The sequence below is a fragment of the Podarcis raffonei genome, chromosome 12 (assembly GCF_027172205.1).
Source record: "Podarcis raffonei isolate rPodRaf1 chromosome 12, rPodRaf1.pri, whole genome shotgun sequence".
NCBI lineage: Eukaryota > Metazoa > Chordata > Lepidosauria > Squamata > Lacertidae > Podarcis > Podarcis raffonei.
In genome coordinates, this window is record NC_070613.1 from 46,935,798 (window position 1) to 46,957,598 (window position 21,801).

Consider the following 21,801-nt stretch of genomic DNA (forward strand, 5'->3'; position numbering starts at 1 on the left):
ATAGGTTCTCCATCTGCCAAGTTAACACAGTAAAATGTGGTTTGTGTCAAGCCTTGGTCACTGTGGGACGTACTTTACAAGTCACCTAACTTAGCTTTGTGACAAAACACTTTAACATGTTTTTCTCCCCCAATATGCCATCTGTAGCATTTTAATTTGATATGGAGCTTATGCCGTGAAATGTGTACAAAATTTGAATGATGTGTCTCTGTAACAACTAAAATATTGTCTCAGTTTCCCCCCAGGTATAACTGGTTAATAACCAGGGCTTTTTAAAAAATGAAACAATTCTGAACACCTCAATTACTTGTAAAGCCTAAACGTGATTAGTCAAAAGATCATGGTTAAATACTTCTGCGTGAAACTGAAGGCTGAAGCCTTATCCTTGCCAGGGAATCGTTTGCCTGCGTCCCCAGGACCGAAGAGAGAGCAAAAAGCACCAGGAAAGATTCTTCTTTGGAGAAAAAAGTTTTATTGAAATCTGTGCACAGAGGTGGCCAGTGGGATCGTTCCCAAAAGACTGGCCCATAGATACAAATAAACAAGCATCTTTATACCTGAGAGTCTGCCCATCTCTTCCCACCTCTTCAAATTCTCCAATCAGCTGGCAAGGTTAAGCTTATTTCCTTATATGGCATATGGCTATCTGACTAGCTAAGCCCACCTCCTTCCCTTGTTCGTGTGCTCCTCTCTTGCGTTTCTGCAGCAGGAAGCATGTGCAAAAAAAAAGAAACGACCGTCTGGCCAAATATAGCAAACAACTGCAATTTCTGCTTAGCTGAGAGGAAAAAAAAGGAAATGGGCCTCCCTGCTAGCCGGCAGAAAGAGGAAGTTGGCCTTTTTGCAAAGCCGCTGCTCGCTCTCTGCTAGCCGGCAGAAAGAGGAAGTGGGCCTCTTCCAAATTCAGCAAAGCAGGATAGTAAGCAATTTTAACAGAGCAATTTAGAAAACAATTTATCAGAGCAGAGCAATTTACTTTAGAAAACAATTTACTTAAATATAAAATACAGGGAATACCTTCCCTCTCCCTTCAAAACGGAGTTAATGGAACCTAGTGTACACTGAGCAGTTTTAAACCATCACACAATTTTTAAACACCACAGTGGGCAGTCAGGAGGGTAAGAACAGCAAAAGGGCCACCTGACTTTTCTCCGAAACATTTGAAGCGGGCTTTTGCATTAACTCTGTAGGAAGAACTTTAGATTGAAAGTGGAAAGGTCTGTGATTACATTTCAGACTCATGCCACAAGGCATTTTACTTCAGGAGTGCTGTAGCAATGAACTGTGACCAGAGGAAAATGGGAAGTTGGGGTGAAGGAAGAAGGATTGAGGGCTGAGATTTCAGCTAAACGCACAAGTAAAGAAGACTCTTTCCCCTCCTCCATTGAAGGGGGCTATGAAACCCCAAATGTCAATGAATTCACAAGCTACACTGTTGTGGGATTCTTTATACAGGCACGTATTGATTTTTAGCAACCGAGGCCTGCAGCAAAATGTTGTATGTGTCAAGGGTGGCCTGAAACAAGATGGCGGCATCCTCTATTCCAAGTACAGAAGTTGACCAGACTGGCAACTGAACCTTACTACAACGTTGATCAGTGTCCTCTACCACATCTAGAGGCAGCAGGGAGAAATTTGATTCAATTCACATTCAAATTCTTAATGCACAAACTTAAACAGAGCCATCCTTCAAAATTCACACCAATGGATGAAGACAGAAAACCTAAATCTTGATTGATTTGATGTTTTTGTTTTTATTCAATAACACTTGTTCTTTTATAATGGGATCTTGTTAGAAGCCAACCTAGGATTGTCCTCCAACAGTCTTTTAGATTGTTCACATGTCTCATCATATATTTAACACCAACTAATGGTGTTTACGAACGGAACATGTCTGGTATCCGGTTTAGAACAGAAACAACTTCCGCCTGCAAAAAATAAGAGGTTTAAGCATTTTTATTCACAGCAACTGATGGTCCTTCATTTCTCACAACTGAGTTGATATAAAACATTGCTTTAAATGTTTCTTTTGGAGACAGAAAATAACCAGATTTGAAATTCTCAAATTCTAAGGCAATTAACTCTGGGTTTAAAATATGCTTTAGAAATTAATTCCTTATAAAAGAACATGCTGTGGTGCAAAAATATGTATTCTGTGGCTATATTAAAAGAATACAGACCCAACATTTTTCATCAGGGTACAAGCCTGTCATTAATTTGGAAACCTGAGTTCTGAGTTTTTAATATTTTCATTTGTCCCTTCAGACATGAATGTGTGAACTCAAGTTATTTTTTAAAGTTATGATATCTATTTCTTTCCTGTTCTGGTTTGCAGTCCTTCAATATACGCCAAGTAAATGTTCAGTTCTGCTCCTCATCTTTGTAAATCAGGGTTAGAAATTAAATCTACATAAAAATAAAGTAAATTAACTGCTTCTTAATCTCACCTCATTTTCCAGGAGCAAGAGTTTAGAAAGAATTTCAATATCACAGCACAGATTGCCACTACGAAAACGTGAATAAATTCTACACACCTGTCTACTGTCAGGTTGGCCATATCGTAGTATGGAGGCAAAATGTTCACAGTTCATCGTTTCCACATCGTAGTCTATCTCCATCCCAACACATTGGTTTGCAATGCTAATTATTTCACTTACAGGCCTGGCATTATATTTTCTGTCCTTCTCGTTGTTGACCTTCCAGCTGCTCATCCCCGCCACATATGAAAGCTTTTCTTTCTTCACCATTGCCTTTGATGTGACGGCAGACAGGGGAATAGAGAAAAAACTTCCTGTACCCCCATCTCAAGAAGAGAGAGAGAAAAGAAACTCAGAAGCAGTGACCATTAGGCCTGGATTCCCTGCATTTCATCAACAACATTGTCTTCAAGAAGACATCAGTTGTTGCTGTTTTGACAAATACTATTATTTTTTTAAAAATTGTTAGTCACTCTTATCTTGCCCAAGGCAACCCAAAACAACTTACAGCCAGCCAGAATGCAATCTCTTGGCTACGAAGCAGTCCTCTAACTGGCTTACAACAATTGCAAGTATCAGGACATAGAACTTCCAGCAACAATTAGTCCCTAAGCCAGCGGTGGGGAACCTCCCCCCCCCCAAGGGCTGTGTTTCTTCAGGGGTAATCTGCCAATGTTCTCTTATCTTATTCTTCCCTCTCATAAAATCACTCTTTCTAGGAAATAATGAGAAGCTCTTACCTGCAGAAGTCAGGTGGACCACATATCCATCACCTACGTAGATAGCCCAGTGTTGGTAACCAATTCGATAAATCTCAATCTGGTCTCCAGGCTTTGGTCTCTCCCAGAGGTAAGTGGTCCAATGTATTGCGTCGTAAAACAGCTGTGCAAGTTTATTCAGAAGTAAGTCCCACTAGGTTCAATGAAACACACTCACAGCCACAGAGGCAGCCCTTTCTTTTATACTGTAGCTCAGGGATGGAGAATTTGTGGCCTTCCGGATGTTGCTGCACCACAACTCCCATAACCCCAGGACATTAACCATAGTTGCTAGGGTTGATGGGAGTTCAAATCCAGCCACATCTGGAGGACAACAGATTTCTTACACCTGTGTAGCTTATGGCAAATATTTATCCCAGACCTCACTCTGTGGCATCATTATCTTTTTTTGTGTATTTATCATTTTCAATTTTATAAATTTGCACAATAATATTAAGCCAAAATACAAACCATACATTTTCCACTGACTTCCCTTCTCCCCTGTCCATGGTTCATTTTATTAAACCTTTACCACTGCATAGTCTATATTTTTCATTTTCTCTCTTTTTCACTTTTTGTTCCAGTATACTTCATATCGCTGAAATCCTGTTAACATTTTTATATGTTTGTAATGATTTTCCAAATATTCCACAAATCTTTCCCAGTCTTCTTTAAAAGTTTTTTCTTATGGAAAGGGAGAATGGGAGTCAACAGACACTCAAGGAATAGTTTCGGAGAAAAAGCTTTATTTCTACCATCCATGAACTGGTAGAAGGAGCAAGTGTGATAACTCACAAAAAGCATGCACGGGTTCACAGTCATGTGCACAGAGTATATATTCCCCTTCCTGTTCCCTCCCCTTTCTCCTCCCTCAGGAGTCCTGAGGGACTCTGAGCATGAACAGAAAGCTGTCTTGAGACTATTGGACTCTTGGCACCCTTCGCAGGAAAGGGGAGTGAGAGCCAAGGGGTTGAGGAGCCCTGGTGGTTCAGCATGTCCAAGATGTTGCAACCGAATGAGATAAGGTGCAGGCTCCTTCACACTTTCCCTTGAGGGGTTCGCGGCTGCACTCTCCTCAGGGGAGAAGTTTAAAAGAGCCCCCTGCAACCCTGTGAAGGCAGCCAGGCGCTCCATAGCTGAGCTGGCCGACCCTGCTCCTACTTGCATGCAAGCACTCCACTCCTGCTTGCACCCGAGCCCTCCTCTCCTCTTCCTCCTCCCCCCCCCCAGCACGGAAGCTACCAGCTGGGGCAATGGCTCACATGCCCACAGAGAGGCCTGAGTGCCGTCTCTGGCATGTGTGCCATAGGTTTGCCACCACTGCACTAAGAGAACAGGATGCAAGCTATTCTCATGTTCTTTAAGCCTGAGAAAAGCACCACATCACCTCCTGCCCCATCCAATACAGTGGTACCTTGGGTTACAGACGCTTCAGGTTACAGACTCCGCTAACCCAGAAATAGTGGTGTTGTTGTTGTTGTTTAGTCGTTTAGTCGTGTCCGACTCTTCATGACCCCATGGACCAGAGCACGCCAGGCACTCCTGTCTTGCACTGCCTCCCGCACTTTGGTCAAACTCATGCTGGTAGCTTCGAGAACACTGTCCAACCATCTCGTCCTCTGTCGTCCCCTTCTCCTTGTGCCCTCAATCTTTCCCAACATCAGGGTCTTTTCCAGGGAGTCTTCTCTTCTCATGAGGTGGCCAAAGTATTGGAGTCTCAGCTTCAGGATCTGTCCCTCCAGTGAGCACTCAGGGCTGATTTCCTTAAGAATGGATAGGTTTGTTCTTCTTGTAGTCCATGGGACTCTCAAGAGTCTCCTCCAGCACCATAATTCAAAAGCATCAATTCTTTGGCAATCAGCCTTCTTTATGGTCCAGCTCTCACTTCCATACAGGTACCAGAAATAGTACCTCAGGTTAAGAACTTTGCTTCAGGATGAGAACAGAAATCGTAATCTGGCGGTGCGGCGGCAGCAGGAGGCCCCATTAGCTAAAGTGGTGCTTCATGTTAAGAACAGTTTCAGGTTAAGAACGGACCTCCGGAACGATTTAAATACGTAACCAGAGGTACCACTGTAGATGCTGCAAGGCCAGATGGAAATCCCCTTTCACTGAGGAAATCACCCTATTCTTAGCTCTTTCTTGTTCTCGAGGTTTGTTTCCCTTCCCAGCTCTTTTTTAAAAGGCCAAACATTTATTGGTTTTATAACAAGCTAGAAACAAAAACAGTTCAACTGTTGCACAATAAAATAAAGTATAAAAATGAAAGTAAAGCAAATTTAAAAAAAAAATTTAAGTCCAGAAAACTTACATAAAATTACAGGCATATAAACAGTACAGAGCCCAGCACTTTACTGAGTTGCTGCTCTTATCATGGATTTCATTCCAAGCTCTCTTTTTGCAAGAAACCAAAACTTAGTATCCGTGGCTTGCAGGAGCCTCGCTCTCTTCCCACGAGCAGATGAATTTGGGACCCTGTGATTATTCATTGCAGTTTTTGTAAGTCAGACTTGCAAGGCAGGGGAAAGGAGCTAAAGCAGAGCTTTCCAAACTTTTCTTGCTGGTGACACACTTTTTATACACGCAGCATTTTGTGACACAGTAATTCAGTTTGACTAGCAAACCGGAGGTTAAACTAACCCCTTTCCAGCCCGGGAGGAGCGCAGGGAGTATTCATGTGAAAGCACCGACGCACTGCAGCCGACACACGAATGTGTCGCAACACGCAGTTTGGAAAGCTCTGAGCTAGAGACAAAACTATCCTAAGCATTCTTACACCGAAGTTAGTCTCACTGTGTTCAACGTACGTTGGCTTGCAGCCAGAGATAGCAGTGTAAGGCAAGCAGCAAGTCAAGTGGCAATTCTTACTTTGAAAAAACAGTCAAAGGGAAGACAATCAAAGGGAAGGTATTTTGGCCTGGGTGGGGATCGATAGCCAGTGTCCCCTATGCAAAGAGGTACTTACCTGAGCCATTATGTTTTGCTCTCACCGTCCTCTCCTTTCAATCCTCAGATATTTTTGTTCTTTTTCAGTTTCGTTATCACTTTATATCCTTTAATTATTATTTTTTTAAAAAAATCATGTTCTCAGGAAGGCAACAGTTGACGTCAATATAACATCTCCTGGCAACACTTCCTTAGTATAGAAAAACAGCAGGAAAAACGTTTTTCCTGTCCTTGTATTTTGCTAGGCTCCTTGTATTTATGTTCTGGCTGTTCTGCAATGGTTTCCTGCCCTACAAGACCCATTCACCACAATCTCTGTCTGAAGCAAGGGTAGCCAACATGCTGCTCTCTACATATTGTTGGACTCCATTGCCCATCACCATGGCCAATGTCTGCAGGGTCACAGGTTCACCACCCCTCAAGCAGGTGATGCTTTTCCTTGGCATGGGCGTACAGTTGATTGGGAAGACTTCCCCTTCACAATTGCTGCATCCTAGAAGCTGCAGCTATCTCTGTCTTCCAGACAGTTTCTTTCTGATCCTTGTACCCGCTGTGACGACGAGTGTGTTTGTTTGTTTGTTTGCCTGCCTGCCTGCCTGCCTGCCTGCCTCTCTCTCTCTCTCTCTCTCTGTGTGTGTCCCAATTCTCCAAGCAATTGAGGAGTTCAGGGGCTCAGAATGTCCTCAGGTTCTGCTTCCATTGCAATTAAGTCACTGGAGACTTATTGACATTTTGTGATATAAGACTTGCATAGTTCTTTGGGTTGACTGTAGGTAAAGATTCACAGCATTAAACACCCTTGAAATCTTCTGAAGAGCACCCAGGAATCTCTTGGATCCTCAGCCTGATCTTGTTTCCAGAAGTTTAAGAAGTATGGAGAAGGACTTTACCCCCACGTGAAAAAATGGCCCTTCCCATTTGTCACCCGCAAATGGGGCAGTCAGGTTATTTTCAAAATGAAGAAATGCCACGTTCAGATGTCTTGGAGAATGGATATGTGGCTGGTGTTTGTGACTCCCTGTAATTGTTCCGAAACAGCAGCCCACCTGCTGCACATGAAATTCCGTTACACTCTAATGCTGAGCGAATCCATGTGGAAAGAAGCTTCCTCAGTGTCACTGCAATCCACTTTCAAAGAAGTGTGTTTGTTATTAAGGACCATGTGCTGTTCAGACTGATCTATTGATAGCTGCTAAGCAACCAAAAATTCATTTCAAAATTAAGAGTACTGAACCAGATAAAGCCTAATTAATAGCTCACTACCAGCATTTTGCTCTGCCTTTTTAAATGTAGCTCTGGAGCCAAGTAACTAATTTGAGCTCAGTTGCATTAACACCATTACCATATTTCTGAAGCTGTAAATAGGTGGACCGGTATGTGAAACTCTTAAGTTTCAATGGCTCCTGTGCGCCTTCAATTTTAGAAATCCCATTTGTGCGTGTGTGTGTTTTAAAGTGTGTGCTGTACTGTGCACACTGTGTTACAGTGTGTGCTGTACTGTTTTTAACATTTGATTGGGAGCCGCCCAGAGCGGCTGGGGAAACTCAGCCAGTTGGGTGGGGTATAAATAATAAATTATTATTATTATTATTATTATTATTATTATTATTATTATTATAAATATTCAACATGCATCTGTTTTTAGCTAATGGGACGTCTTTATTTCATCACTGTACTTTGATTTCCAAGTACAGTCGTACCTCAGAAGTCGAACAGAATCTGTTCCGGAAATCCATTAGACTTCTGAAACGTTCACCTTCCATAGCACGGCTTCTGATTGGCTGCAGGAAACTCCTGCAGCTAATCGGAAGCCATGAGAGCCCTGTCAGACATTCAGCTTCCAAACGAAGATTCGAAAACTGGAACACTCACTTCTGGGTTTTGACTGTTCGGGAACAGGATCATTTGACTCCCAAGGCATTCAGGAGCCAAGGTACAACTGTATTTGCAAAGTCCAAATGCCAGGAGCCAAAGGGCTATGCTTAACATACCATGAATGCATGAGGTTTCCCAGCCTGCCCACCTCCTTTGAAAAGCCATCCTTTGAATACCAGGGCATATTCTCTTTCAATATGATGTGTCTTGGATATATTTTTTCCCTTCTCATTTATTTTTTAATTATGGTATTGTTGTTCATGAGTTTTTCTTAACTAGCTTTTTTTTATTCATGGCAGAACAGAGAGAGAAAGAAAGAAAGAAAGAAAGAACTGTAAAAGCATTCCATGAAAAATGACTTCCACCAAAAGAGATATTGAAACAATCCCTCCCTTTGGATTCCTCTATGAAAACTGCTACTAAGATGCTTGCAGAAACCTCACTGACATCCATGAAAAATGGGGGTTGTAAATCAGATGTGAATAATCTGTAACCCATCAAGTCAAAAGCAGCGCACTAGCTATGGGTTGTGGGTTTGGCCAGAGCTTCTGTCACTTTTGGTCTCAGATGGGAGATGGGAACCAAAACCAGGAAGCAAAAACATATTGAGAAAATGGGAAGTTGGGGTGAAGGAAGAAGGATTGAGGGCTGAGATTTCAGCTAAATGCACAAGTAAAGAAGACTCTTTCCCCTCCTCCATTGAAGGGGGCTATGAAAACCCAAATGCCAATGAATTCACAAGCTACACTGTTGTGGGATTCTTTATACAGACACGTATTGATTTTTAATAACCAAGGCCTGCAGCAAAATGTTGTATGTGTCAAGGGTGGCCTGAAACAAGATGGCGGCATCCTCCATTCCAAGTGTCCTCTACCACATCTAGAGGCAGCAGGGAGAAATTTGATTCAATTCACATTCAAATTCTTAACTAATCTGCACTTTACAAAACAATGCACAAACTGAAACAGAGCCATCCTCCAAAATTCACACCAATGGATGAAGACAGAAAACCTAAATCTTGATTGATTTGATGTTTTCGTTTTTATTCAATAACTGTTGTTCTTTTAAAATGGGAACTTCTTAGAAGCCAACCTAGGATTGTCCTCCAACAGTCTTTTAGATTGTTCACATGTCTCATCATATATTGAACACCAACTAGTGGTCTTTACAAACCGATCTTGTCTGCTATCCAGTTTAGAAAAGAAGCTTCTTCTGCCTGCAAAAAATAAGAGGTTTAAGCATTTTTATTCACAGCGACCGATGGTCCTTCATTTCTCACAACTGAGTTGATATGAAACTTTGCTTTAAATGTTTCTTTTGGAGACAGGAAATAGCCAGATTCGAAATTCTCAGATTCCAAGGCAATTAACTCTGGGTTTAAAATATGCTTTAAAACTTAATTCCTTGTAACAGAACATGCTTTGGTGCAAAAATCTGAGTTCTGTGGCTATAGTTTAAAAAATATTAAAAGAATACAGACCCAACGTTTTTCATCAGGGTACAAGCCTGTCATTAATTTGGAAACCTGAGTTCTGAGTTTTTAATCTTTTCATTTGTTCCTTCAGACAATTTGAATGTGTGAACTCAAGTGATTTTTAAAAGTTATGATATCCATTTTTTTCTGTTCTGGTTTGCAGTCCTTCAATATACTCCAGGTAAAGATGGCGCCGTTAGTGGTAGCATAGGCGTGAGCTCCGCATCAGTCGTGCGGTTTTTTCAGTCTTTTTTTTAGCTTTTATTAGTATTTTACATCTATAATTTGGCAGCTTTTCCTCAACTATTATATTTACATAAAAATAAAGTAAATTACCTGCTTCTTAATCTCACCTAATTTTCCAGGATCAAGAGTTTGGAAAGAATTTCAATATCACAGCACAGATTGCCACTACGAAAACGTGAATAAATTCTACACACCTGTCTACTGTCAGGTGGGCCATATCGTAGTTCGGCGACAAAATGTTCACAGTTCTTCGTGGCCACATTGTAGTCTATCTCCATCCCAACATATTTGTTTGCAGTGCTAATTATTTCGTTTACAGGCCTGGCTTTATATTTTCTGTCCTTCTTGTTGTTGACCGTCCAGTTGCTTATCCCCGCCACATATGAAAGCTTTTCTTTCTTCACCACTGCCTTTTTTGTGTCGGCAGGCAGAAAAATAGAGAAAAAACTTCCTGTACTCCCATCTCAAGAACAGAGAGAGAAAAGAAACTCAGAAACAGTGACCATTAGGCCTGGATTCGCTACATTTCATCAACAACATTGTCTTCAAGAAGACATCAGTTGTTGTTGTTGTTTTGACAAATACTATTTTTTTTTTAAATTGTTAGTCACTCTTATCTTGCCCAAGGCAACCCAAAACAACTTACAACCAACCAGAATGCAATCTCTTGGCTACAAAGCAGTCCTCTAACTGGCTTACAACAATTGCAAGTACAATGGTACCTCGGGTTAAGTACATAATTTGTTCCGGAGGTCCGTACTTAACCTGAAACTGTTCCTAACCTGAAGCACCACTTTAGCTAATGGGGCCTCCTGCTGCTCTGTTCTCATCCTGAGGCAAAGTTCTTAACCTGAAGCACTATTTCTGGGTTAGCGGAGTCTGTAACCTGAAGCGTATGTAACCCGTGGTACCACTGTATCAGGACATAGAACTTCCAGCGACAATTAGTCCCTAAGCCAGCGGTGGGGAACCTTCCCCCCCCCAAGGGCTGTGTTTCTTCAGGGGTAATCTGCCAATGTTCTCTATCTTATTCTTGCCTCTCATAAAATCACCCTTTTGTAGGAAATAATGAGAAGCTCTTACCTGCAGGAGTCAGGTGGACCACATATCCATCACCTACGTAGATAGCCCAGTGTCGGGAACCAAATCGAGAAATCTCAATCTGGTCTCCAGGCTTTGGGCTCTGGCAGACGTAAGTGAGCCAATTTATTCCGTCGTAAAACTTCTGTGCAAGTTTATTCAGAAGTAAGTCCCATTAGGTTCAATGAAACACACTCCCAAATACATAGGATCACAGCCACAGAGGCAGCCCTTTCTTTTATACTGTAGCTCAGGGATAGAGAAGTTGTGGTCTTCCAGATGTTGCTGCACCACAACTCCCATAACCCCAGGACATTAGCCACAGTTGCTAGGGTTGATGGGAGTTCAAATCCAGCCACATCTGGAGGATCACAGATTTCTTACACCTGTGTAGCTTATGTCAAATATTTATCCCAGACCTCACTCTGTGGCATCGTAATCCTTTTTATTGTATTTATCATTTTCAATTTTACAAATTTGCACAATAATATTAAGCCAAAATACAAACCATACATTTTCCACTGACTTCCCTTCTCCCCCGTCCATGGTTCATTTTATTAAACCTCTACCACTGCATATTCTATATTTTCCATTTTCTCTCTTTTTCACTTTTTCTTCCAGTATACTTCATATCGCTGAAATCCTGTTAACATTTAATATGTCTGTAATGCTTTTTCAAATATTCTACAAATCTTTCCCAGTCTTCTTTAAAAGTTCTTTCTTATTTTAGGGCTGTCACACGTCCTGGCTGATTTTTGCTGAATCCAGCTTTAAAAAATTCCCCCCAAAGTGGAAACTCTGGCCATTTATTTGTGTGTGTGTGTGTGTTCACCACTGGGGGGGGGGAATAAATCCAGTTCAAATTGGGGGAAATAAATACAGTTGCACCTCAGTTTTCGAACAGCTTAGTTCTCGAACTGCTTGGAACCTGAATACTTCAAACCTGGAAATGAGCGTTCCGGTTTTGGAACCTTTTTCAGAAGCCGAACGTGCTCTATTCTGAGTATAACTTCCATTTTGAGTGCCACACTTCCATTTTCCTAGTGAGGGAAGGCGGGCGGGTGACAAGCGAGCAGGCACCTGGTTCCAGCCACTGCCGCTACAACAGCAACCACCCCCTCCTCCTCCAGCTGTGGCAGCCCTGGTGCTGAGTGAGGGAAGGCTGGGCCTGAGTGGCAAGCGAGCAGGCAAGGAATGTCCCTGCCCCACCTGCTCCCGCTTGCGGGCAAGTAGGAGTGGGATTGGGCTGCCCCACTAGGCAGCGTTGCTGCTTGCACGGGAACAAGAGCTGGATCGAGACTGCTCAGCTGGGGAGGTGCAGGCTCCTTCACACTTTCCCTTGAGGGGTTCGCGGCTGCACTCTCCTCAGGGGAGAAGTTTAAAAGAGCCCCCTGCAACCCTGTGAAGGCAGCCAGGCGCTCCATAGCTAAGCTGGCCGACCCTGCTCCTACTTGCATGCAAGCACTCCACTCCTGCTTGCACCCGAGCCCTCCTCTCCTCTTCCTCCTCCCCCCCCCAGCACGGAAGCTACCAGCTGGGGCAATGGCTCACATGCCCACAGAGAGGCCTGAGTGCCGTCTCTGGCATGTGTGCCATAGGTTTGCCACCACTGCACTAAGAGAACAGGATGCAAGCTATTCTCATGTTCTTTAAGCCTGAGAAAAGCACCACATCACCTCCTGCCCTATCCAATACAGTGGTACCTTGGGTTACAGACGCTTCAGGTTACAGACTCCGCTAACCCAGAAATAGTGGTGTTGTTGTTGTTGTTTAGTCGTTTAGTCGTGTCCGACTCTTCGTGACCCCCTGGACCAGAGCACGCCAGGCACTCCTGTCTTCCACTGCCTCCCGCAGTTTGGTCAAACTCATGCTTCGAGAACACTGTCCTACCATCTCGTCCTCTGTCGTCCCCTTCTCCTTGTGCCCTCAATCTTTCCCAACATCAGGGTCTTTTCCAGGGAGTCTTCTCTTCTCATGAGGTGGCCAAAGTATTGGAGCCTCAGCTTCATGATCTGTCCTTCCAGTGAGCACTCAGGGCTGGTTTCCTTAAGAATGGATAGGTTTGTTCTTCTTGTAGTCCATGGGACTCTCAAGAGTCTTCTCCAGCACCAGAATTCAAAAGCACCAATTCTTCGGCAATCAGCCTTCTTTATGGTCCAGCTCTCACTTCCATACAGGTACCAGAAATAGTACCTCGGGTTAAGAACTTTGCTTCAGGATGAGAACAGAAATTGTAATCTGGCGGTGCGGCGGCAGCAGGAGGCCCCATTAGCTAAAGTGGTGCTTCATGTTAAGAACAGTTTCAGGTTAAGAACGGACCTCCGGAACGATTTAAATACGTAACCAGAGGTACCACTGTAGATGCTGCAAGGCCAGATGGAAATCCCCTTTCACTGAGGAAATCACCCTATTCTTAGCTCTTTCCTGTTCTCGAGGTTTGTTTCCCTTCCCAGCTCTTTTTTAAAAGACCAAACATTTATTGGTTTTATAACAAGCTAGAGGTAGAAACAAAAACAGTTCAACTGTTGCACAATAAAATAAAGTATAAAAATGAAAGTAAAGCAAAAAAAAAAAAAAAATTAAGTCCAGAAAACTTACATAAAATTACAGGCATATAAACAGTACAGAGCCCAGCACTTTACTGAGTTGCTGCTCTTATCATGGATTTCATTCCAAGCTCTCTTTTTGCAAGAAACCAAAACTTAGTATCCGTGGCTTGCAGGAGCCTCGCTCTCTTCCCACGAGCAGATGAATTTGGGACCCTGTGATTATTCATTGCAGTTTTTGTAAGTCAGACTTGCAAGGCAGGGGAAAGGAGCTAAAGCAGAGCTTTCCAAACTTTTCTTGCTGGTGACACACTTTTTATACACGCAGCATTTTGTGACACAGTAATTCAGTTTCACTAGCAAACCGGAGGTTAAACTAACCCCTTTCCAGCCCGGGAGGAGCGCAGGGACCATTCTCATGAAAACACTGACACACTGCAGCTGACACACGAATGTGTCGCAACACTCAGTTTGGAAAGCTCTGATCTAGAGACAAAACTATCCTAAGCATTCTTACACAGAAGTTAGTCTCACTGTGTTCAACGTACGTTGGCTTGCAGCAGAGATAGCAGTGTAAGGCAAGCAGCAAGTCAAGTAGCAACTCTTACTTTGAAAAAAACAGTCAAAGGGAAGACAATCAAATGGAAGGTATTTTGGACTGGGTGGGGATCGATAGCCAATGTCCCCAATGCAAAGAGGTACTTACCTGAGCCATAATGTTCTGCTCTCACCTCCTTTCAGTCCTCAGATATTTATAGATCTTTTTCAGTTTCGTTTTCACTTTATAGCCTTAAAAAACAACAACATGTTATTAGCAAGGCAACAGTTGTCATCAGTATAACTTCTCCTGGCAACACTTGCCAGGATAGTTTTACACATGCCAAAGAGGCTTAGAGCCCCCACCCCAACTCACCAATATTCCAACATTTTAGAGGTCATTCCTGGTTCCTTTCACTTCTAGAAGTGTAAGGAAAAGACTTCTACCCAATTACACAACAAAAAGGAAAATAACCATATCACTTTTTTCCTGTCCTCCCAGCCTGCTAGGCTCCTTGTATTTATGTTCTGGCTGTTCTGCAATGGTTTCCTGCCCTACAAGACCCATTCACCACAATCTCTGTCTGAGGCAAGGGTAGCCAACATGCTGCTTTCTACATATTGTTGGACTCCATTGCCCATCACCATGGCCCATGTCTGCAGGGTCACAGGTTCACCACCCCTCAAGCAGGTGATGCTTTTCCTTGGCATGGACATACAGTTGATTGGGAAGACTTCCCCTTCACAATTGCTGCATCCTAGAAGCTGCAGCTATCTCTGTCTTCCAGACAGTTTCTTTCTGATCCTTGTACCCGCTGTGACGACGAGTGTGTTTGTTTGTTTGTTTGTTTGTTTGCCTGCCTGCCTGCCTGCCTGCCTGCCTCTCTCTCTCTCTCTCTCTCTCTCTCTGTGTGTCCCAATTCTCCAAGCATTGAGGAGTTCAGGGGCTCAGAATGTCCTCAGGTTCTGCTTCCATTGCAATTAAGTCACTGGAGACTTATTGACATTTTGTGATATAAGACTTGCATAGTTCTTTGGGTTGACTGTAGGTAAAGATTCACAGCATTAAACACCCTTGAAATCTTCTGAAGAGCACCCAGGAATCTCTTGGATCCTCAGCCTGATCTTGTTTCCAGAAGTTTAAGAAGTATGGAGAAGGACTTTACCCCCACGTGAAAAAATGGCCCTTCCCATTTGTCACCCGCAAATGGGGCAGTCAGGTTATTTTCAAAATGAAGAAATGCCACGTTCAGATGTCTTGGAGAATGGATATGTGGCTGGTGTTTGTGACTCCCTGTAATTGTTCCGAAACAGCAGCCCACCTGCTGCACATGAAATTCCGTTACACTCTAATGCTGAGCGAATCCATGTGGAAAGAAGCTTCCTCAGTGTCACTGCAATCCACTTTCAAAGAAGTGTGTTTGTTATTAAGGACCATGTGCTGTTCAGACTGATCTATTGATAGCTGCTAAGCAACCAAAAATTCATTTCAAAATTAAGAGTACTGAACCAGATAAAGCCTAATTAATAGCTCACTACCAGCATTTTGCTCTGCCTTTTTAAATGTAGCTCTGGAGCCAAGTAACTAATTTGAGCTCAGTTGCATTAACACCATTACCATATTTCTGAAGCTGTAAATAGGTGGACCGGTATGTGAAACTCTTTCTTAAGTTTCAATGGCTCCTGTGCTCCTTCAATTTTAGAAATCCCATTTGTGCGTGTGTGTGTTTTAAAGTGTGTGCTGTACTGTGCACACTGTGTTACAGTGTGTGCTGTACTGTTTTTAACATTTGATTGGGAGCCGCCCAGAGCGGCTGGGGAAACTCAGCCAGATGGGTGGGGTATAAATAATAAATAATAATAATAATAATAATAATAATAATTATTATTATTATTATTATTATTATTATTATAAATATTCAACATGCATCTGTTTTTAGCTAATGGGACGTCTTTATTTCATCACTGTACTTTGATTTCCAAGTACAGTCGTACCTCAGAAGTCGAACAGAATCCGTTCCGGAAGTCCATTAGACTTCCAAAACGTTCACCTTCCATAGCGCGGCTTCTGATTGGCTGCAGGAAACTCCTGCAGCTAATTGGAAGCCATGAGAGCCCTGTCAGACATTCAGCTTCCAAACGAAGATTCGAAAACTGCAACACTCACTTCTGGGTTTTGACTGTTCGGGAACCGGATCATTTGACTCCCAAGGCATTCAGGAGCCAAGGTACGACTGTATTTGCAAAGTCCAAACACCAGGAGCCAAAGGGCTATGCTTAACATACCATGAATGCACGAGGATTCCCAGCCTGCCCACCTCCTTTGAAAAGCCATCCTTGAAGACCAGGGCATATTCTCTTTCAATATGATGTGTCTTGGATATATTTTTTCCCTTCTCATTTATTTTTTAATTATGGTATTGTTGTTCATGAGTTTTTCTTAACTAGCTTTTTTTTTCATGGCAGAACAGAGAGAGAAAGAAAGCCAGAGCCTCTGTCACTTTTGGTCTCAGATGGGAGATGGGAACCAAAACCAGGAAGCAAAAACATATTGAGAAAATGGGAAGTTGGGGTGAAGGAAGAAGGATTGAGGGCTGAGATTTCAGCTAAACGCACAAGTAAAGAAGACTCTTTCCCCTCCTCCATTGAAGTGGGCTATGAAAACCCAAATGCCAAGGAATTCACAAGCTACATTGTTGTGGGATTCTTTATACAGACACGTATTGATTTTTAGCAACCGAGGCCTGCAGCAAAATGTTGTATGTGTCAAGGGTGGCCTGAAACAAGATGGCGGCATCCATTCCAAGTACAGAAGTTGACCAGACTGGCAACTGAACCTTACTTCAACGTTGATCAGTGTCCTCTACCACATCTAGAGGCAGCAGGGAGAAATTTGATTCAATTCACATTCAAATTCTTAACTAATCTGCACTTTACAAAACAATGCACAAACTGAAACAGAGCCATCCTTCAAAATTCACACCAAAGGATGAAGACAGAAAACCTAAATCTTGATTGATTTGATGTTTTCGTTTTTATTCAATAACTCTTGTTCTTTTATAATGGGATCTTGTTAGAAGCCAGCCTAGGATTGTCCTCCAACAGTCTCTCAGATTGTTCGCATGTCTCATCATATATTGAACACCAACTAATGGGAAAACAATCAAAGGGAAGGTATTTTGGACTGGGTGGGGATTGATAGAAAATATCCCCTATTCAAAGGGGTTCTTACCTCAGCCATAATGTTCTGCTCTCACCTCCTTTCAAGCCTCAGATGTTTTTGTTCATTTTCAGTTTCGTTTTAACTTCATATACTAAATAAATAAATAAAAAATGTTCTCAGCAAGGCAGCAGTTGACGTCAATATAACATCTCCTGGCAACACTTCCTTAGTGTAGAAAAACAACAGGAAACAGGTTTTCCCTGCCAGGATAGTTTTCCACATGCCAAAGAGGCCTAGAGCCCTCACCCCAACTCCCCAATATCCCAACATTTTAGAGGTCATTCCTGGTTCTTTTCACTTCTAGAAGTGTAACTAGATTTTTTCGATTCATGGCAGAGCAGAGAGAGAGAGAGAGAGAGAGAGAGAGAGAGAGAGAGAGAGAGAAAGAAAGAAAGAAAGAAAGAAAGAACTGTAAAAGCATTCCATGAAAAATGACTTCCACCAAAAGAGATATTGAAACAATCCCTCCCTTCGGATTCCTCTATGAAAACTGCTACTAAGATGCGTGCAGAAACCTCACTGACATCCATGAAAAATGGGGGGGGGTGTAAATCAGATGTGAATAATCTGTAACCCATCAAGTCAAAAGCAGTGCACTAGCTATGGGTTGTGGGTTTGGCCAGAGCTTCTGTCACTTTTGGTCTCAGATGGGAACCAAAACCAGGAAGACAAAACATATTGAGACAGATGGGACTCTGTTCAACATTACTGAACGTTGGAGACAGTTTTGTTTAAGAAGGCTTTCCCCAAGGCACAGCCCAGTCATTTATGACTTGTACCTTGGTAGGAATGGTTTCATTGCCTTTTGAGTGTGTAGGAATGGTCTCACCGTTTTTAGAATACCTTTATTTTTTGTATTTTTTAAAATCTTAGTCTTGTACTTTGCTTTGATGACCTCAGGCCATCAAATAATAAATGGCTATTATTATTCGTCAAAACTTGTGTGTGCACTCAATGGTAAAATGTCTCGTAAGAGGAGGGACCTATTTCCCCCTTATATAAATCAGGCATTTTCTGTGGCAGCCCTAAGCAATGTAACAGAGGTGTGCCTGTCACCGTCATTATATAGCTTCTGGCAAATGCCAGAAGTAATTAATAAGAATAATTAATAAGAATAATTAACAATAAAATATTTATATATAATTTTCTTTTGCATTTTCCTATACATATACATTCTCCTCATTGACATGACAGGCATTATGCTAATCATTATGCTATAAATCGGGCATTTTCTGTGGCAGCCCTAAGCAATGTAACAGAGGTGTGCCTGGCACCGTCATTATATAGCTTCTGGCAAATGCGCCTCTTTACCCTGAATTTTGATAGTTGAGGGTGGGTAATAAATAAGAATAATTAACAACAAAATATTTACCGTATATACTGTATAATTTTTTTGCATTTTCCTATGTAGATTCATACTGAGATTAGTGTTTATAGAAACTTCTTAGTAGATATGTTCAGGAATATACACTTACTTTTTTAAAAATTTCAAATTAATGCACCACATTATCCCAGGGCAGTGCCACACAACAAATAAAAGTTGGCTTGAATTCCAAAGGCTGGGGTCATCAGGGACTGAGATCAGAATGAGCCTTCACCTCATTGGTATTCCTAAGTGTACCACTTTGTTTTATTTTCTCCCATTTTAATTTCTTTTACCATTCATACGTTTGGGGGGGAAACTAACACACTGGACTTGTGAACTCCTTGCTAGTGAATGGGACAACACTGCCTTTCACCAAAAGGGAATGGCCTTCTTCAATACTATGCCAAACATCTCCAGGGGACATTCTGACAATGAGGAGAATGTATATGGAGGTACATTCTGACCCCTGTCAGAAGCCCCAGAGAGCCCCAGCCAATCGGTGTGGATATTACTGAGCCACATGGACCAATAGTTCTGACTCAGTCTAAGACACGTACCTCCATATACATTCTCCTCATTGGCATGACAGGCATTATGCTAATCAGTCGTAAACAAACAAACAAACAAACAAACATGTTATGTACTGAAGCCAGCAGGGGCCAGCAGGGGGATACTGTAGATAGTTATGCAAATAAGGAATTGAAAGCGGCATTCAGTGATTGGATAGTTTTAGAAAATTGTTACAGTTACGTTGTACTGGAGCTCTATATAAGCAGGCTGACTGAACCCTTCAGTTCAGTTCTGTTCTGGCCTGTGAATAAACAAGAGCTGTTTGAAGAATCGCTGTGTCGTCTGATAAGTTCACCCACAACTAAACAAAACAAACAAACAAACAAACAAACAGGTAATTGTCCACCCATATGCCTCCCAAATACTAGAAGCTTGATACATTTCCAAATTAAAAACTAACCGTTTCCCTCTTTTTAGTCGCAGGAGCTGCTGTTTCCATCTCCACAGGCACTGTGTTTTGTGGCCTTCTATTTGCAGTTATTGGCTATGCTTTCCTTTTCATTGTCACTTGTCCACAATCGGTGTGTTTCCTGGATAATGCCTGTTTCATTGAATTACAGGTATGTCGCTTTAGAATTGCTTCTGAAGGAGCAAAAAAATAATCAGGGTGTTGAACTTCTACGTTTAAGTTTGCACTAAGGACACAGCAATAAGGAAGCCGTTCAATCAATACTGGAAATATAGAATTGTACTATTTGGCTATGGAAAACCTGGCAACCTAAGATTGCACCTATTATTTTTCCATTAATCCCAATATCACATCAGCCAGATTTTTTCCCCCAGCAAGGGAGAGATAAGCAATTTTAACCCTGGGGATCCAAAGGTTTATACACATTACCAGATTTCTATATCAACAATCAACCTGTATCTATTAACCATAAATTTAACTTTGTCAAATCTTAATACTAACTGGATTTATTTTAATCAAATGAAGCTCTGAGACCCTTAACACAATTTGAAAAGTTCTATAAGCACAATGAGTGGGGGAGGGGAGGATTAGTTCCTAAATCATACTCCGTGTTGCTTAATGTAACTTACAGATCTATGGAACCCCTTAAAAATATGATAATTAGATTGTTGTTGTTTAGTCGTTTAGTGGTGTCTGATAACTAGATACTAGTACACAAATTTTCCCCAAGGATTGGAATAAAGTTTGGGGATCGTGACCCTTAAAATCTCTTTTCTGCCGGTTGTAGCAATTGTAATGTGCTGTATGATTTTTAATTGTATTTTTACAAACACGCCACAGACCACCTAAATGAAACTCAAGGACCACTAGGGGCAGCATAAGAGTTACTGGTGGGTATGCTGGTGCCCATGGGCACCAGGTTGACAATCCTTGCAAGGAAGACAGAGCTCGCTTTGCAGTATAAATACACCCGCTCATGTTTCTAAGTTGGTCTGAAATAAAATCAACAAATGGCTATCAAAAGTGCTAGGAACATGGAAAATGGATCTTGCAATGATTTCCCAAAGTTTCACGTTTCTCACAACCAAAACATCAATCAGGCACAAATAGCCATTCCATTCTTTTTCTAAAAGGCAGTTCAAAAGGGAAGGAGAAAGGATTACCAGCACGACCCGTTTTCTTAGCTTCAATACAGTGAAGTGGCAATTCCATCTTTCTTGAACAAGCCAAAGAAACCCATAAAGAAGCAGAGCTCGGAACCGTCAAAAGCTGCGCAACCTGTAAATCAGAAAGAAACATTTCCTCACATCTTCAGTTTTACAAGGACTCTTAAATCTTAAACGCAAAGAACCAGGATTTTGTTTGTAACCGAACAATTGGTGAACATTAGCCCTTGAGTGGCCGTTATAGAGAAAACGTTTTCTTACCTGTCTGACAAAGCCGTTCAGTTAATGCAGTTTAGTAAAGGTAAAGGGACCCCTGACCATTAGGTCCAGTCGTGGCCGACTTTGGGGTTGCGGCGCTCATCTCGCTTTATTGGCCGAGGGAGCCGGCATACAGCTTCCAAGTCATGTGGCCAGCATGACTAAGCCGTTTCTGGTGAACCAGAGCAGCGCACGGAAACGCCGTTTACCTTCCTGCCGGAGCGGTACCTATTTATTTACTTGCACTTTGAGGTGCTTTTGAACTGCTAGGTTGGCAGGAGCAGGGACCGAGCAATGGGAGCTCACCCCGTCGCGGGGATTCGAACCGCCGACCTTCTGATCAGCAAGTCCTAGGCTCTGTGGTTTAACCCACAGTGCCACCCGCATATTTTTATCAATGAGAAAAACACCATTCTCTTTCCATCAACAATAAATGCATGAATGTTGTGATATGCAGGGGAAGGTTTACAGGTTTTTAAAAGATGTTCTAAGTTTTGCCCCAAAAGTTAAATCTGAGGAAAACAAATTGGCATATTACTGAAGGTTTTTCACTTTTTTATTTGCATGACTCAAAGTCCAGAAAGCTGTAATTTATCACACTTTAAATGAGGGGGTGTGCCTGTGACTTTTCATGACTACAAACCTAGACCCTTTGAGATCTTCTGAGCTAAATCCCTAAATGGCCAACATTTTGTAGTGCAATGGTACAGCAAGAAAACTGAGGGGATACCTTTATGTGATTCCTGCTGCTAAAAACATTGGCATTAAACCTGAACAAGAGTTCAGCAGAAATTGTGGTTTTCTTCTTCCAAGAATTTATAAACTAAACATAGCATCTTATTTATATATATAAAAACTAGATCTGCATTT

At 42.0% G+C, this 21,801-nt stretch overlaps 1 protein-coding gene across 2 annotated transcripts; it reads right to left on the bottom strand.

Annotated features, from left to right (window-relative positions):
- Nucleotides 1–1,734: 1,734 nt before the first annotated feature.
- LOC128424179 (phospholipase A and acyltransferase 2-like) lies at nucleotides 1,735–20,817 on the bottom strand. Of its 2 annotated transcripts, none has more exons than XM_053410072.1 (7): nucleotides 20,671–20,817; nucleotides 17,172–17,253; nucleotides 10,860–11,001; nucleotides 9,971–10,239; nucleotides 3,218–3,317; nucleotides 2,658–2,803; nucleotides 1,735–1,928 (listed from the first exon to the last, which is right to left on the bottom strand). In XM_053410072.1, the coding sequence occupies exons 2-7, from the start codon at nucleotides 17,178–17,180 to the stop codon at nucleotides 1,878–1,880; spliced, it is 717 nt and encodes a 238-aa protein (XP_053266047.1). In that variant the 5' UTR covers nucleotides 17,181–17,253; nucleotides 20,671–20,817; the 3' UTR covers nucleotides 1,735–1,877. The 2 variants fall into 2 exon arrangements, with proteins under 2 accessions (XP_053266047.1, XP_053266046.1); XM_053410071.1 differs by having other exon boundaries at nucleotides 2,535–2,803; nucleotides 20,671–20,809.
- Between the last annotated feature and the right edge of the window lie 984 nt (nucleotides 20,818–21,801).